Raw genomic sequence first — 18968 nt, 5'->3', positions numbered from 1 at the left:
AAATCAATATGCTGCTTATTCATCTTTTTATTCTTCTTCCTCTTCTATTACCTTGCTATTCTCAGTCTTTTTTGGGTCCTTCTGCCCTTTTAGGCTGTAGCTCTTCTCTGCGTGAGAATAGGTGATCTGGGAGCTGGAAGACCTGTTCACTTAGATCAAGGGTCAGCAACCTTAAACACTCATAGAGCCACAAAGGTCCTAACTGGAAGCCCCCCGTTCAATTCTGGAGCTGTCTGGAACTCCGGTACCCCCACCATAGAGTCTCCTCCTAGCACAGCATCCTTTTTCCTCTGCCGACCGGAAGTCTCCTCCTAGTGTTGCAGCAGATTGAGGTTTGTAATCTACTTACAAAAGACCAGGACTTGATACCACGAAGGTGAGAGAAACAGGTTTATTGGATGCATCGAGTTCAGCATGTTCACACACCAAAATCTGAACTGCCTGGGCTCTGCCCAGGATCCTACTTTTATGCCGTGTTCCACACTGTGCATTCTCAAGGCGTTTCCATACACGAGACAAGCATGACATTTCAAAAAGCAGAAGTTCATTTGGAATGTTACAGCAAAGTACATAGGAAAAATACAAGAAAGAGCAGTTCCTATAATGTCTTAAGCTGTCAACAGTTTTTACCTCTGTTCTATCTCTCACCCACGCCTGGCTTCCTGTGCCCCCCTTACAGGATCTTGCCACACTGTTCAGCCCTATTTTTAATACTTATAAGGAAGTTGGAGAGAAAAGTTCACTCCAGCTAAAAGTCAACTTTGGGACTCCAGGGCACTAGAATGAAAAGCCAAACTAATATGAATTTATAAGGTCCATTCTATTAAGACCACCTAACCTGGCCAGCCACTGGTGGGTTTATCTGTGCAACCCCTCCTGCATCACTAGCATGGTGTCTTTTTTCCTTTTACTGACTGGCGACAGGGAGCTGCAGCAGAGGGATGAAGGAGCCATCTGTGGCTCCAGAGCCGTGGGTTGCTAACCCCTGACTTAAACTGAGACTCAAGAAGGGCCAGTCTGTTCAGTTAACCTTCTTCAAAGAAAGTTTCATTCTAAGAGGGCAGACGAAAATAAGGAATACTTTTCTGCCTTTCACAACATGTGATACCTTTGTCAAGATATTTAAGAGTTTTCAAGTCGGCTAAATTATTTCCTTTCTTTTCTCTTCTTTGACTCCAACCCAGCCACAAAACAGTCGTGTGAGAATAAAGTAGCTCAGAGCTGTTCCATGTCTGACCATAAGAGGGCAGCTTTCTGAAAAAGGTAAGAAAATAGGACCAAACTTGGTATAGGGAGAGGAGCTGGCAAAAATCAGAGGCGAGCTTCAAAAACGGAATGGAGTTGGACAAAGGTTGCAGAGAAGAAAATTCCAGAAGAAATTTCCTAATGACTCCCTAGGGAAAATGTCCTGGCATGTTGCTGAAATCCCCTTTTCCCCAGCTGGAATATTTCTCTTAAAAAGAAATAAAATGATTCAGTTCTGGAAGAAATAAGTATCTTATTATTAGCTATTAATATTATATTAACCTTTTATCCGCAAGGGTACCCTGGATCCTTTAGTTCCTTTAAGCCCACATCTGAAATAATAGGATATGTTCAGGTAAAGCCTTTTAAGATGTCCTGTGAAGTCTGGTGAAATGTTGTATCTTCCTCCTCTTTGCTTCCCTCATGTTCCACAATCTCATAGCTGCACAGGAGGCAAGAAAAATTCCAAAGGTATCTTTTAATTTATAATAGCTAGAAGTTCATCAGATTTCTCTATCAATATGTAAATGGTTTCCTTCTGTCTTCAGTTAGATTGTGTTCAACGTCATTCCAAAATATCAAATCCAATCTTTATTATTATCATAAGCCAGTATAAGGAGGGCGAGATGCAGTCAATTTAAAAGCATAGAAAACTCACCAGAATTTACAGTAACAAAAAAGAGAAAAAAGTGCAAACCTAGATGATGTATAGGATGTATGTATTAAAACAAAAAATACATATAAAAAGCAAGCTTTAAAGAATATAAAAGCAAGAGTAAGAGCATTAGATGAGCGTAGGGATCTTTAAAATATGATTATACACATCCAGAAGTAGAGAGATTGTGATCATTTCAAAACAAACCATTTGTAGGCAAAGATCTGGCTTCACTCATTCAAATGGAATTGTTCTGCAGACAGACATTTTAGCTGGAGTGACCTTGAGGAGATTGCAAAAGAAAGAATTGCTAAAAACTACCTCTATCATCTTCTAGTAATTGGGGCTTCCACTTGAAATAATATTTATTTTATAGAAGGCAACTCAGGGTCCAAGTCAGCCTTTGAACAGATGAGATCTGAAAATAATGTTGTATTTTAATTGGAAAGTTCAAAATATACCACCATCTTTTGATAGTTTAGCAGTTTCTCTGTAGCAAATCAAGGTAAGAATTGCATATATGCTGTAAGTAGTCTTTGATTAATGACCATTACTTCAGTTTGAAGTTATTGTAGTGCCGAACAATTGGAACTTATGACTGGTCATTTCCGCACTGTTGTAATCATAAACCTCAGCGGCCCTTTCAAGAAAGCAGAACTCTTGAAACAGGTAGCATTTCAAAAGGAACTTTTATTGGGAGACAGTGATAGCAAAGAGAATAGGCAGGATCTAACGTTCCTGCACTAGAACGTTAGGTTAAAAGTTGTTGGTCAAAACCCTTCCCTGCTCAGTCTTATGTTCATTTAAAGCAAAGATCGTCTTCAAAATGGATTCTATATGATGTCTAATTACTTCATACCCACCCATTTTTAAAAAAACCAAACACGTACCCCAGTGGTGGGATTCAGCCAGTTCTCACCTATTCGGGATAACCGGTTGTTAACTTTCTAAGCAGTTCGGAGAACTGGTTGTTGGAAGAAATCTCTTTTTGTGTTTTTTTTCCATTTTACAGGGTTAATCTTGTATGGAAGGCAGGAGTAAATATTCTGGTGTTGTTTCTAGCCTCATCTTTATTGCCCTGCCTATAGAAACTGCCTCTCTGGTTAACCCTTATTACATTGTAACAACTAAGGCGAAGTGCCCATTGACCTGAGTGACATTGAGTTGGCCACGCCCACATAGTCACATAACCGAGCCACACCTACCCAGCTGGTAATTAGGGCTGAGAACCGGTTGTTAAATTATTTGAATCCCACCACTGACGTACCCTCACCAGCAAGGAAAAGAATACATTGCAGAATACTTACCTTTGTCATAATTTCTCTGACAATACAGAGAGTATTCAGGTTATGACCCGTACCCTGTAATGGGATTAATGGGCTTCCAGTTAAACCAGTGGGAGACATGATGGCTCCCATGTATCTTAACTATTAAACTGCTAGCTTTATTTGACCTACACACATCTGTCTCTGTGTGGATTGATGAACTGAGGAATGAAATAAAAACATATGAAGACATTAGACCTGGAACTTTATCTAATCCTTGGCATTTTGGAGGTAATTAAACTTTTGCCTTGTTGGAACAATAGAGTTACTGTTATAAGCTGTTAAAGGACATATGGATAAAAAAAAGTATGTTATTGAATGACTACTTAAAAGATTGTACCACAAGGTTTTGTCTTAGGCCTAGTACTCTTCAACATCTTCATAAATGACTGATTAGGGTATATAAGGGGAACTCATCAAATTCGCAGATGATGTTGACAGGCTTGAACAATGGGCTCTATCCAACAAAATGAAGTTTAACCTGGAGAAAAGCAAAGTTTTTAAACTTAGGTAGGAAAAACCAAAGGTACAAGTTCATATTAAGCAAAACCTGGCTCAAAAACAATAACTTGAGAGTGACCTTGATGTCATAGTGCACGATCACTTAAATATGAGGCAGCAGTGGGTGTGTGTAGCCAAAAACGCTAATACAATCCTTGGTTGTATAAACAGAGGCACAGAATAAAAATCATGTGAAGTATTAGTACCACTATATAAAACCTTAGTAAAACTTGAAGGTCCCTTCCAGTGCTACTCTGATTGATTGATATATTGTTCTCTGATTTGACATTTTGACAAATAGTGGTTTTAATATTGGGGCTGATCTGTTGAACTAATATGACGGCTGTAATTTCATATGTGTTTTAGTAACATCTATGGTTGCAAATAAATATTTAAATAAATGTGTAAAAAAACCAATAATCTTTTGGTCCCTAATAAATATGATTTATAATAGACATCGTGGCAATATTTGAATATGCCAGTTGTTTTAATAGGATAGTCCCATCTTTTTGAGTAGGTTTGGTGTCCACAAAATCTCTACATCATATAACTAAAGTCAATGTCAAAAATTCTCACTTTTGCTTTTTGGTTGCCAGTTCTGCTGTGCAGGGGAGCAAACTCCAGCAAGGGAATTTTTGGAAGCATTTCGCAGGGTTGAGTTGACTTCCGCTTCGTTTGTCAGAACTTTGTGACTGTTATTATTTATTATTTTTAAGGACTACATTTCCCAGAAATCTCCATGGCGTGTTTTCCTTCGGGCTATAAACTGGGAGCCAAAGTCCAGGAGGCGAAAGAAGCACGGCAAGTCTGAGCGGGAGCAAAACGAAGCTTCCCCCGCTTTAGCAAATTTCCTGTGATGGCGGCGCGCATCCTGGTCTTGCCTTCCCCCGCCTGCCTGTATGACGATCCCGTGCAGGTGAAGATCGAGGGCCTCTCTCCGCTACAGGAGGTCAACGTCGCGGCGTCTTTGGAGGATGAGAGCGGCCACCTCTTCCAATCGCGCGCGTACTATCGGGCTGAAGGGAACGGAGAACTGGACCTCAGCTGCTCCCCGTCGCTAGGTGGGAGCTACTGCGGGGTGGAGCCCATGGGCTTACTGTGGGCGCTGGAATCCACGACGCCCTACAAGAGGCTGAGTAAGAGGAACGTCCTCACCCCGTTCTGTGTCACCTACGAGGTGTACGACGGGCGCGGAGTCACCGGCTCGCTCCTTTGCAGCTGCCGCAGCGAGAGACGCTTCATGGCCGAAGGCGTGAAGAGGGTGCCCGTGCGAGAAGGCCGGCTCAGAGCCACGCTTTTCTGCCCGCCCGGTGAGTTGCAACTTGCACGGGTGGATGGGCTGAAACCCCGGCAGTCGCGGGGCTGAGGTCTCTGAAACGAACCCGCTTAGGAGGGCTGTGGAAAAGGGAGCACAACGGAAACGATTTAATCCCTAAAGGTAGATGATTGAAATTAGTCCAGACAAACACGCAACCCTCCATCCATGGAGCTGCTTCCCTTCTAAGTTCCCAAATCCAGGAGTTTTCCACTCATATGCATCTTAGAGCACATGAACAAACTGCATCTGTAGAAATTTCTATAAAGTGGTGATGTCTTAAGAGTAGCAGGTGTGCTTTCGATTTTTAATCTCCATTTTTTGCCTGCCTTTTTCCCTTCCAAGTCTAGGTGCTCTTTGCTGTGGATACAAGATACATTGTACGAAATTAAAGACTAAAATTTCACAGTTGTAGACCATAAACCTGGCCTTAAAATTCTACAGAAACTAACTTATCAAACAGCAGCATTAAATCAAAATAGTTAAAATAAAGAATTATTCTAGATCTGAATAGAGAAGAATTCCAGCTCAATAAAACTCAGAATTCTGTTTCACAACTGGGTGAGACATTCTCTGATATCCATTTATCTTGAAGCAAAGGCTTCACTAGAAGTCTTAAACCAGGTCTGTTTAGCATTTATTCCACAGGTGTGCTGGATAGCTCTAAATCTCTAGATGGTTTGATTTGGGTGTCTTGGAGTCCACCAACTGTTGGAGAACTATAGCTTAGGAAAGGGTGTCTTAAATTGTAGGGCTGGTCCCTGAATTTTCCTTCCAAAAGTGTCAGCCTGTGTGGTTTTATATTCCTGTAAAGCCCTGTTCCTTTTTGTGTCTTTTTTTAGGTCCTGGACCTTTCCCAGCAGTTCTTGACTTGTATGGAACTGGAGGGGGACTGGTGGAGTACAGAGCAAGTCTTTTGGCAAGCAGAGGTTTTGTTACACTGGCACTTGCTTTTTTAGCTTTTGAAGATCTCCCAGCTGTCCCAGAGTTCATTGACTTAGATTATTTTGGTGAAGCAATAATGATCCTGCAGAAACAACAAAAGGTATTGAAGCAAACTAACATCATGGGTGAAGGGGTGTTGACCTTTGAGCAAGAAATAATTTGGTGCCTTTGTAGTTTTGTAGTGCAATGCAGTTAATCTGAAGTCTTGTTCCAATGGAAAACTTTAGTTTATACTGAGATTCATAAATGCAAATTTATCTTAAGCTGATGCTGAAGAAGTCTTGGGTTTGGTTCCAACTTGTGTTGCAAAAATTTCTATTTGGCCACCCTCCCTCCACTTAATGTTCTCCAAAATCGTTGTGTATTTTGAATGTTATAATTGCAGACCATCTGGAGGAAAGGAAGTTAGGAGATAAATTTAAATTAATGGGGAAAGAATGGATATGGATATTAAGACAATCCTTTTCCTATGGTTTCAGGTTAAATCTATGAAAATTGGAGTCCTGGGACTATCGAAAGGTGCAGATCTCGGTCTTTCTTTAGCTGCATTTTGGCCAGACATCCAAGCTGCTGTCAGTATTTCTGGCACAGGGTCAAATACATATTTCCCTTTGAAAGTTAAAGGACACATCATTCCACCTCATCCTTTTTATTTTGAGAGGGCCAAACCTACTGATGTTCCGAATGTACTAAATTTTGCTGAAGTATTGAATGACCTCAATGACCCATCGACCTGGCCATGCCGCATCCCTGTTGAAAAGTCCTCAAGCAAGTACCTCTTCATATGTGGACAGGATGACAAAAACTGGAAAAGTCCAATGTTCTGCCAAGAGGTTGTTAGCCGCCTTCAGCAGAATGGACGTCATGTGGAGTTCTATTGCTATCCTGGAGCTGGACACCTCTTGGAGCCCCCTTATATGCCCTTGTGTTGTATTTCATATAGCAAGGCATTTGGGGGCCTTATGCTCTCGGGCGGAAAGTGGAAAGAACATGCAGAGGCACAGGAAGATGCCTGGCGAAGAATATTAGCCTTTTTCAGACAACACTTGCTAGAATCAACTTTGAAAAGCACTTTATAGGGTGCAGTTTTGCACTTGGTTGTAAGAAAGGCTAAATTGCTTGTCCTACTTTAGATGTCAGTTGGTAACCAAGTTAAACTCGGAGTGATGGTCTCTAGAAAGTATATTTTGCCACTTTCAGGTACACCAATGGGGCACCACAATTTTCATTAGTTTGGTGAAAACTCGTCCAGCTGGAGACCCTTCAGCACCTCACACATACATCGTATGTAATAAAAGGAAATATCCTTCTCTCCAATCAGTTGCAGTTTGAGTATTTCATATTGATAGACTACAAAACCTGACTTGCAAATTGTTTCTGTGGACTAGAGGCAAACTATCAGGATGTATTAGGTGTCATCATGCTTTCAATGGGCCCATATAAGTGAATTGCACATGCATATACAACTACCCTGAATATAGTTGCCATACCCGATAAACAATTTCCGCTCTCACCTTGATACTACATACAGATTCTCTTGTCCTGGCATTTCACTTTACAAAAGAAGGAAAACAATAACAGATATACTGACTGTAATAATGATTATACACATAATTATAACCATATTTATAATTATATTATATTATTTATGAATATATTAATTGTACTAGCATATTTATAATTATAAACAACGTTCCTTTTTCACTTACATATAACAAACTTTCTTCATCTAATTTCTACCTCTTATCTCTAATCATAGATGAAGCCTATTCCATGTTGAATAGTACGCTGTATCTTTATATTTTATTTTCAATGTCAATCTATCCATCTCTGCACAGTCCAATATTTTCTGAATTGTTTTCATCAGTGACGTGTGGTCAGCTTTAGCCCTGGTGAGGCACTTTTTAGACTTGTGGACTTCAACTCCCAGAATTCCACAGCCAGGTATGCTCAGTTCCGATTTAAAGCGACAGCATTTTTCCTCCTTGCAAAATAAGTTTTCCCATTCTTTTTCTTCTCCCTCCCCCTCCTTCCTTCCTCTCTCCCTCCCTCCCTCCCCCCTCTCTCAAACAGACACACGGACACAGAGAACTTCGATCCCTCTCTCATTCACTCACTCTCAAACACAAACACAGAAGTTGGATTGGATATATTTTCCAAAGGCTTGAAAGCAGCTCCTCTGTCATACCTCCCCTTCCCCTGCTGCCTTTCGATCAAACTTTTTGAATTCCTCCCCCCTCCCCACACACGCACCTTTACCAGCTGTTTCAGAGACGATTTCAACTCTGCTTCTCCCTGCCCTGCCCTGCCCTCCCCTCTTGAAAAGCCAGAGCTCTGTCAGACTGAGCTAGTTGCTCCCAGAGAACTCTAAAAAGCATCTAAAAATGCCCTCTACAGGAGGCGAGAGAATACGTGCCTCATTTGCATAAGGAATTCTTCGCTTGTTAACCCTTGCTTAACTCTTCAAAGGCGAAAAATTCCTTATGCAAAAGAGGCCCCTAGTTCTCTGGCCTCCTCCTAGTTAATACTGAGAGCAGACACCAGGCCACTGTGACTTGAAATCTGGTAGCAACTACCCTGACTTTAATTATTTTAAAAAAAATATTTAAAATCCTTTCCTTTCTCTGAGGAGACTGGTGAGACCCTGCCTCCCTTGCCTCTAGTGACTGCACGTCCCTGGTTTTCATCTGGTGGGGTGTTCTCATTTTTCCAATATCGTGCAAATACAATTCTCACTGCTCTTAATACGTGTAGCATGTAGCACTTTTCTGCCTTTCACAACATGTGATACCTTTGTCAAGATATTTAAGAGTTTTCAAGTCGGCTAAATTATTTCCTTTCTTTTCTCTTCTTTGACTCCAACCCAGCCACAAAACAGTTGTGTGAGAATAAAGTAGCTCAGAGCTGTTCTATGTCTGGCCATAAGAGGGCAGCTTTCTTAAAAAGGTAACCAAATGGGACCAAACTTAGCATAGGGAGAGGAGCTGGCAAAAATAAAGAGGCACGCTTCAAAAACAGAATGGATTTGGACAAAGGTTGCAGAGAAGAAAATTCCAGAAGAATTTTCCTAATGACTCCCTAGGGAAAATGTCCTGGCATGTTGCTGAAATCCCCTTTTTCCCAGCTGGAATATTTATCTTAAAAAGAAATAAAATGATTCAGTTCTGGAAGAAATAATTATCTTATTATTAGCTATTAATATCATATTAACCTTTTATCCGCAAGGGTACCCTGGATCTCTCTAGATCTTTTAAGTCCACATCTGAAACAATACCCAGGATATGTTCAGGCAAAGCCTTTAAGATGTCCTGTGAAGTCTGGTGAAATGTTGTATCTTCCTCCTCTTTGCTTCCCTCATGTTCCGCAATCTCATAGCTGCATAGCTGCATAGCTGCACAGCAGGCAAGAAAAATTCCAAAGGTATCATTTAATTTATAATAGGTAGAAGTTCATCAGATTTCTCTATCAATATGTAAATGGTTTCCTTCTGTCTTCAGTTAGATTGTGTTCAATGTCATTCCAAAATATCAAATCCAATCTTTATTATCATCATAAGCCAGTATAAGGAGGGCGAGATGCAGTCAATTTAAAAGCATAGAAAACTCACCAGAATTTACAGTAACAAAAAAGAGAAAAAAGTGCAAACCTAGATGATGTATAGGATGTATGTATTAAAACCGAAAATACATATAAAAAGCAAGCTTTAAAGAATCTAAAAACAAGAGTAAGAGCATTAGATGAGCGTAGGGATCTTTAAAAGGTTATTATATTCATCCGGAAGGAGAGAGATTGTGATCATTTCAAAACAAACCATTTGTAGGCAAAGATCTGGCTTCACTCATTCAAATTCTACTCATGGAATTGTTCTGCAGACAGACATTTTAGCTGGAGTCTTCGGTGACCTTGAGGAGATTGCAAAAGAAAGAATTGCTAAAAACTACCTCTATCATCTTCTAGTAATTGGGGCTTCCACTTGAAATAATATTTATTTTATAGAAGGCAACTCAGGGTCCAAGTCAGCCTTTGAACAGATGAGATCTGAAAATAATGTTGCATTTTAATTGGAAAGTTCAAAATATACCACCATATTTTGAGAGTTTAGCAGTTTCTTTGCTGCAAATCAAGGTACGAATTGTATATATGCTGTAAGTAGTCTTTGATTAATGACCATTTCTTCAGTTTGAAGTTAGTGTAGTGCTGAACAATTGGAACTTATGACTGGTCATCTCCGCACTGTTGCAATCATAAACCTCAGTGGCCCTTTCAAGAAAGCAGAACTCTTGAAGTGTCTTTTATTGGGAGACAGTGATAGCAAAGAGGCAGCATCTAAAGTTCCTGCACTAGAATGTTAGGTTAAAAGTTGTTGGTCAAAACAACTCCCCTGCTCAGTCCGACACGGGCCAATCACCAGGTGTTGGGTTGCTGTGAGAACTTCAAGCTGAGTCGGTGATAAGAAGCTGTTCTCAGGCACTGCACTCTCATCTTCTTCAGAGCTGAGACAAAACTGATGGTCCCAGGCTCATCCCTCCCCAGGAAGATACATTGAAGTAAAGAAGGACCAAAGCAAGTGACAGATCATAAAAATACCAAGGCTCCCTCCTCAGTTCCACCACAAAACCGCGATAGACTATAGCGCGCTCGACGAAAGCGCGTACGTGACGTCATCACAGCGTGACGAAAACAGCACGCTGTGAGCGGTAAACTTAAAATTAACGTGTAAATCTAAACATAATCCCCCCAAACTTAACCCTAAACCTAACCCTAAGCCTAACCCTTAACCTAACCCTAAACCTAACCCTATACCTAACCCTTAACATAACGCTAACCCTTAACCTAACCCTAAACCTAACCCTAACGCTTAACGTAACCCTAACCCTAACTCTAAACCTAATCCTTACCTTTATGTGAATCGGCTTGCTTTAAAAGCGCTTTTTAAAGCGCCCTTTTTTCTCTGCGGTCGTATTTGTCGCGCTGCTGATGATGTCAGGTACGCGCTTTAATCGGGCGCACTTTAGTGGACCCCGGTTTTTACGGGTCACGCCCTCCTCCCACCAGAATGGCAGCATTTTGATAGGGAGCTATGGGGACCTGACACTGGGCCTTGGCAACTTGATAGCTGCAGTGTCCTGCAGGCACATGCTCACCATTTGTGACCTTCCCTGCCATCTTCTGGCAAGCAAAGTCATTGGGGAAGCTGGTTGGGAAGGTTGCAAGTCATTCCTGTAGATCATCTCTGCTGCTTTTTCTCCTGAGGAGCCCAGCCAGAGAGTAGAGAATCCCAGGGAACTCATACAACCTAGTGTGCACCTGCCAGCAGCACCCACCCCCAATGCACTGTATACCATCCTCACATGACTGTATTAACATGGCGTGCCTACTGCACCCTGTAGCACCTATTCTCTGCTCAGTCACCCTTGTGCTATGCCACAGCAGTCACTTACCTGCTCGCCAGCCTGTTTACCAGCTTGCCTGGGATTTGGTACTTCCTGCCAGCTTTCCCATGAATCTTGCCTGTTGGAAGCTGGCAGGGAATTGCAAGAGGATCCTCACTTAACAACAGCAATGAGGACTGCTGGAATTGTGGTTGCTAAGGGATGAGCTCACATAGGCCTCCTCCGTATTCCATCTGCCGGCCAATGTCAGCTGGCGACCACATGGAGGAGGGCCTTCTCTGTGGCTGCCCCGGCCTTTTGGAACGAGCTCCCCATGGAGATTCGGACCCTTTCCACCCTTCGGGCCTTCCGGACGGCCGTGAAGACCTGGCTGTCCCAGCAAGCCTGGGGTTGAGTCCCCCCCCCCCCACTCGAATTTGCTGTGTCTGTTGTGCTTTTAAATTGTTCGTATTGTCCGATTGTTTTTGTTTTACTTTTTGTAATTTCCCCTCCCTTGGATTTTGTTCAGCCGCCCTGAGACCCTTCGGGGAATAGGGTGGCCTACAAATTGAATAAACTCCAAACTCCAACTCCAACATTGCTCTTTACAACCATATTGCTTAGCAGTAGAAATTGCACTCCTAATTAATATAGTTAAGCAAGGACTACCTTGCTCATGTTCATTTAAAGCAAAGGCCGTCTTCAAAATGGATTCTATTTGATGTCTAATTACTTCACATCCATTCTTTTTTTTAAAAAAAACACGTACCCCCGTGGTGGGATTCAGCCAGTTTGCACCTATTCGGGAGAACTGGTTGTTAACTTTCTAAGCAGTTCGTAGAACCGGTTGTTGGAAGAAATGATGAGGTTATCACCCCTACCCTATAATGGGATTAATGGGCTTCCAGGTAAACCAGTGGATGATACGATGGCTCCATGTATCTTAACTACATAAACTGCTAGCTTTATTTGACCTGCACACATCTGTCTCTGTGGGACTGATGAACTGAGGAATGAAATAAAAACATATGAAGACATTAGACCTGGAACTTTATCTAATCCTTGGCATTTTGGAGGTAATTAAACTCTTGCCTTGTTGGAACAATACTCAGAGTTACTGTTATAAGCTGTTAAATGACATATGGATAAAAAAATTATGTTTTTGAATGACTACTTAAAAGATTGTACCACAAGGTTTTGTCTTAGGCCTAGTACTCTTCAACATCTTCATAAATGACTGATTAGGGTATATAAGGGGAACTCATCAAATTCGCAGATGATGTTGACAGGCTTGAACAATGGGCCCTATCCAACAAAATGAAGTTTAACCTGGAGAAAAGCAAAGTTTTTAAACTTGGGTAGGAAAAACCAAAGGTACAAGTTCATATTAAGCAAAACCTGGCTCAAAAACAATAACTTGAGAGGGACCTTGGTGTCATAGTGCACGATCACTTAAATATGAGGCAGCAGTGGGTGTCTGTAGCCAAAAATGCTAATACAATCCTTGGTTGTATAAACAGAGGCATAAAATAAAAATCATGTGAAGTATTAGTACCACTTTATAAAACCTTAGTAAAGCCACACCTGGAATACTGCATCCAATTTGGTCGCCACATTACAACAAAGATGTTGAGACTGGAAAAAGTGCAAAGAAGAGCAACTCAGATGATTAAAAGCCCGGAGACAAAAACATATCAAGAAGGGCTGCAGGATTTGCGTTGGTTTGGCAGGAAAAAAGAAGGACTAGGTCAGACATGATAGCAGTATTCCAGTATTTGAGAGGAGGGGGTGGGTCAACTTATTTTCCAAAGCGCCAGAGGGCAGGAAAAGAAACAATGGATGGAAACTAGTCAAGAGTGATTTGCGCATGTGCGATGGAAGATGGTTGCCTGAGCTTGCCGCTCAGGTTGGAAGAGAGAAAAACGCCTGGACCGAGCCCCCGCCGACTGCCAGACCTCTCAAATGGGAGAACTGGGGTGAGAGGAATCCAGGGCGTCCTGGGGAGCTGTTGCTTGAGAGAGACATTTTCGGGCTGCTTAAGACGGGCCTCGGCGATGCCGAGTGGTGTGGGATGGCCTTCGGGCGGCGTTCCCCCCCCCAGATGGTGGTTTCTAGCTAACAGCAGCGTTCTTCGCCTGATGTTGAATGGGAGAGGCAGCGTTTTCGCTGGGAAGAGCGGCGTTTCCATCTGGAGGGGGCTGCTTTTGGGGGCTTTGGATAGTTCTAGGGGCGAGTAACAGCTAGGCGCCCCCCCACCCATCGCGCGCCCGCCCTCACTGTGCAAACAACAGACAACAGCGGCGCTCTCTTTGACGAGTCTAGCGGATACACTGACTCTTGCCCCCAGCCGTTCGCCCTGGTGGCGGCCTGGAACTGACTGCAGCGATTTGCAAACTTGATACCCCCCCTCCTCTTTTGACTACTCTGATTGACTCTGACGGAGCGGGGAGTTTGGGGACTGATTCTGACTGAGCGGTGAGCCTGAGGACTTGACTTTTATTATCTTCTGACTCTTATTATCTTCTAGAGAGATGGTGAAGGGTGGGGGCTGTTGGAGACCTTCGGGATTGGCGGATTAGGCGGCTGGCTGTGTTGCCGTCGCTGTAGCCGTCCCTGGACGCCCCCCCCTCGATTCTATTGTTTACCTTACTGCCGCCTTGCTCACCCTGCCGCCGCCCCTTTGTGGGCCCTTTGCGGAATAAAGCCCCATCCATCAGATCTGGCCGTTCATCTGCCTGTGCTCGGAGTGGAGAGGAAGTTGGCGTGCCGTTTAACATCGTTTCTGCATTCCTTAGTCCGGAGAGAAGAGAGGCCTGGACGGCCCTCTATTGGCCTCTTTATCATCACAGCCTCCCTCTGGTGCTGCCCCGTTGGAGCAATAGAGGATGGCAGCCGTAGGAGCGAGGACTTGGCATTGCGAAAATCGGTGCTCTCCCCTCCACCTTCTTGAGCAACTTAAGCCAGTTCCAGACTGTGGCCTCCCAGGCTTTGGACCTTGTATGGCCTCAGGAGAGGGAGAAGAGCCACTTTTCTGCATAAGATCTTTAAGACCTTTTACGAACTCGCACGACTGCGCAAATTTTTAATTGGTATGGTGAGTGTATGGGATCTGCTTGTGATTGAATGAATGGCCCACTTTTTATTACCCCCATTACTATTGTATTCTATGTGTTTTAACTATTACGTGGGGACTGTCTGAGTGAATAAATGAGTGTGTTTGATTCGGAGGGCCTGCCGGGGAACGCGGGAGCTATAGGGGTGGCTGGGGGGACTACGGCCACGGGAGTGGGTCGGAGCATTACGGTCGTAACAGGGAGGGGCAGATATGGTGGGGACTTTAGGGCTGGCCATTACCGGGGAAGGAGGGCTCACTACGTCACAGAGATCCCTCCTTCTGGCCCTATGAGTCCCACTCCGAGGCCAGATGACGCGAGTAATCAGGACCCTGGTCTCAGGCTGCTGTTGCTAAATGCCAGGTCTGTTGTTCACAAGGCTCCCCTCGTCCGGGACTTAATTGTTGACGAGAGGGCAGACCTGGCATGTATTACTGAAACCTGGCTGGGCACAGAAGGAGGAGTCCCCCTTGTAGAGATGTGCCCAGAGGGATTTCAGGTGCTTCATCAGCCGAGAGCCCAGGGAAGGGGTGGCGGTGTGGCCATTGTTATCCGGGAGTCTCTGTTACCTCGTAGGGTCCCTGCTCCGGAGCTTGTCAGGTGTGAGTCCCTGCTGATAAAGTTGGACCTCAAGGGTCAAGTGGGTCTGCTGCTAATGTACCTGCCTCCCAACAGCGTTGCAGCAGCCCTCCCCTCGCTCCTCGAGTCAGTAGCTGAGCTAGCAATTGAGTTCCCCAGGCTTATGATCCTGGGGGACTTCAATCTGCCTTCGCTCGGTGAACACTCTGATGGGGCGCAGGAGTTCATGGCTTCCATGACGGCCATGGGCTTGACCCAGGTAATTCAGGGCCCAACCCATTCAGCGGGTCACATGCTCGACCTCGTATTCCTCTCGGAGCAGTGGACTTGTGATCTTGGTCTGAGGGGTAATGAGATCATACCCCTGTCGTGGTCAGACCACTGCCTACTGAGGCTTGACTTTCGGAGGCCAAACCCCCACTGTAGGGAGGAGGAACCGACCAGGTGGTTCCGCCCCAGGCGACTTATGGACCCTTTGAGGTTCCAGACGGAGCTTGGGGTTATTCCTGATACTCTTGCCCACAGTTCGGTGGAGACTCTGGTTGCTGCCTGGCACTCGGCAGCATCGGAGTCCCTTGACCGGATTGCGCCACTATGGCCCCTCCGGGTCGGCGGATCTCGGAAGCCTCCTTGGTTTACCGAGGAGCTCCGGGAGAGGAAGCGCCAGAGGAGACGCCTAGAGCACCTATGGAGGTCCGATAAATCCAAATCGAACCGAGCACTCTTAACAACTTGCACCAAGGAATACATCAGGGCATTGAGGACAGCAAAAAGAACGTATATTGCCACCTTGGTTGCGTCCGCTGAGTCCCGCCCAGCCGCCCTGTTTAGGATAACCCGCTCCCTCCTAAGTAGGAGGGATACGGGGGACCCCTTGCAGGGTAGGGCTGAGGATTATGTCCTTAGCGGACAAAGTTGCTTGGTTTCGGTCGGATTTGGACTCCACTTTTGCAGATCCAGCCGAGGCACAAGGGGACAAATTGGCAGACCATCTCTGGGTTGAGTTTCAGGATGTTGCCCCTGGGGATGTGGACAAGGCCATAAGAGCTGTGAGTGCCTCCACTTGTGTACTGGACCCGTGTCCCTCCTGGCTGGTTGCCAACAGCAGTGAGGTGACACGAGGCTGGATCCAGGCGGTCGTTACCGCCTCCCTTCGGGAGGGGCACTTCCCCTCCGCACTTAAAGCGGCGGTGGTGAGACCCCTCCTGAAGAAACCATCTTTGGATCCAGCCATTCTTAACAATTACCGTCCAGTCTCCAACCTCCCCTTTGTTGGGAAGGTTGTTGAGAAGGTGGTGGCCTTCCAGCTTCAACAGTCCTTGGAGGAAGCTAGTTACCTTGACCCCTTCCAGTCCGGCTTCAGACCTGGTTACAGCACAGAAACCGCTTTGGTCGCATTGACCGATGATCTCTGGAGAGCCAGGGATGGAGGCCATGCATCCATCCTGGTTCTCCTTGACCTCTTGGCGGCTTTCGATACCATCGACCATGGTATTCTTCTGCGACGACTGCGGGAGGTGGGGGTGGGAGGCACTGTTTTGCAGTGGTTCTCCTCCTACCTCTCGGACAGGTCGCAGTCAGTGTTGGTTGGGGGGCAGAGATCGACCCCTAGGCCCCTAACATATGGGGTGCCGCAGGGTTCGGTCTTATCCCCCCTACTATTTAACATCTACATGAAACCGCTGGGCGAGATCATTCGGAGGCACGGGATAAGATACCACCAATACGCGGACGATACCCAGTTGTATCTGTCCGCCCCGTGCCAACTCAATGAAGCGGTGGACGTGATGAGCCGGGGTCTCGAGGCCGTTAGGGACTGGATGAGAGCTAACAAACTGGTACTCAACCCGGACAAGACCGAGTGGCTGTTGTGTTTCCCTCCCAATAATTTGGCTAGTGTTCCATCACTCAGGCTGGGGGACCAAATTTTACACCCCTCAGACAGGGTTCGCAACTTGGGAGTCCTCCTGGACCCACAGCTGACCTTTGACCACCACCTGTCGGCTGTGACCAGGGGGGCATTTGCCCAGGTTCGCCTGGTGCACCAGTTGCGACCCTACCTGAACCGGGAGGCTCTCACAACGGTCACTCGGGCCCTTGTGACCTCTAGGCTGGAATACTGCAACGTGCTCTACATGGGGCTGCCCTTGAAGAGCATCCGGCGACTTCAGCTAGTCCAGAATGCGGCCGCGCGAGCGATTGTGGGCGCACCGCGGTTCGCCCACATAACACCTATCCTCCGCGAACTGCACTGGCTACCTGTTGATCTCCGGGTGCGCTTCAAGGTGCTACTTACCACCCATAAAGCCCTCCATGGTAGTGGATCTGAGTACTTGAGAGACCGCCTCCTGCCAATTACCTCCCTACGACCTATTAGATCACACAGATTAGGCCTCCTCCGAGTTCCATCTGCCAGTCAGTGTCGACTGGCAACTACGCGGAGGAGAGCCTTTTCAGTAGTAGCTCCGACCCTCTGGAACGATCTCCCCGTGGAGATTTGCACCCTCACCACCGTCCAGACCTTCCGCACAGCCCTCAAGACCTGGATATCCCGTCAGGCCTGGGGATAAAGATTCTAATCCGTCCCCACCCGAATGATGAATGAATGTTGTGTTCTATTTTTACTTATGTACTGTCTCATGTCTTGTCTTGTATCTCCCTCCCATAAATTGTAAGCCGCCCTGAGTCCCCTCAGGGAAAAGGGCGGCCTATAAATAATATCTAAAAAAAAAAAAAAAAGGAGAGAAGCAACCGGGAATTAAGGAGAAACTTTCTAATAGTGAGAACAATTAACCAGTTGAACAGTTTGCCTCCGGAAGTTCTGTATGTTTCATCCCTGGAGGTTTTGAGAAAAGACTGGAGAGCCACTTGTCTGAAATGGTACTGGGTCTCCTCCTTTAGCAGGGGGTTGGACTACATATATGTTGTGAAATATTTCTTGATATATCTATATATTAAGAGAATATATATTTCTCTTTCTCTCTCTTTCTGTCTCTCTGTCTCTCTGTCTGTCTGTCTGTCTCCATGTGTGTGGCTCTTTGTCTCTCTCCCCCTCCTTCCCCCTCTGTCTCTCTCTGTCATTCTCTCTCTGTATCTCTCTGTCTCTCTCCTCCCTCCCCCATCTCTGTCACTCTGTGTGTGTGTCTGTCTGTCTGTCTGTCTGTCACTCACTCACTCACTCACTCTGTCTCTCTCTGTCTCTTTGTTTCTGTCTGTTTCTACCTTCCTTCCTCCTTCCTCATCTCTGTCACTCTCTGTCTGTCTCTCTGATTCTCCCTCTCTCTGTATTTCTCTCCCTCCCCCCTTCCCATCTCTGTCACTCTGTTTGTGTGTGTGTGTGTGTGTGTGTGTGTCTGTCTGTCTGTCTGTCTGTCTCTCTCTCTCTCTCTCACACACACACACATACTGTGGTCACCTTTAATCACAGGTTAAAAGTACCTGGCAGCGGCGTTTTTCCGTGGCGGAAAGTCTCCGAGGCTGTAAGTTACAGGGTGTGTGCACATCATATGCCTGTTTTCAATGGTGTGGAGCCACGGCGAGGCTCTGCGCGGCTGGGGATGACTCTGGAGCCCATCCGGGAAGACGAGAAACACGATGGGTACCCCCTCCCCACCGATGGGCTCTGGACCCCACACATCTTTCACAGCCGCCTCGTTTCCAATTGTGGGGATCCATGCAGAGGATTCCCCCCTCAAAAAAAAAATGGAAACGAGGTGGCTGTGAAAGACAAGGCAGCGCTTTGTCAGAGTAAGAACACTTTCTCACCATTATGAAGTCTCCGAAGCTGTAATTGTACGAGGTGTGCATGCGCACCTATGTTTTCTACAGCGTTAGCCGCGGCAACTCTCTGCGCAGATGGCGATGACTCCGGAGCCCATCCGCGGGAGGTTTCGAGGAACGCGAAGTGGAGTTTAAAGT

The 18968-nt window shown here is 45.4% G+C and overlaps 1 protein-coding gene across 1 annotated transcript; it reads left to right on the top strand.

The window, feature by feature from the left end:
• Positions 1-4559: 4559 nt before the first annotated feature.
• Positions 4560-7065, top strand: LOC148049694 (acyl-coenzyme A thioesterase 1-like). Its single transcript, XM_087724616.1, has 3 exons — positions 4560-5036; positions 5884-6086; positions 6466-7065. The coding sequence occupies exons 1-3, from the start codon at positions 4583-4585 to the stop codon at positions 7063-7065; spliced, it is 1257 nt and encodes a 418-aa protein (XP_087580742.1). The 5' UTR covers positions 4560-4582.
• The last annotated feature ends 11903 nt before the right edge of the window (positions 7066-18968 follow it).

The sequence above is a fragment of the Thamnophis sirtalis genome, unplaced genomic scaffold (assembly GCF_051295495.1).
Source record: "Thamnophis sirtalis isolate CommonGarterSnake01/CBP01778 unplaced genomic scaffold, rThaSir2_p1.2 scaffold_1, whole genome shotgun sequence".
Classification (NCBI taxonomy): Eukaryota; Metazoa; Chordata; class Lepidosauria; order Squamata; family Natricidae; genus Thamnophis; species Thamnophis sirtalis.
The sequence above is the reverse complement of the archived record's forward strand: the minus strand, read 5'-3'. Positions and strand labels throughout refer to the sequence as shown.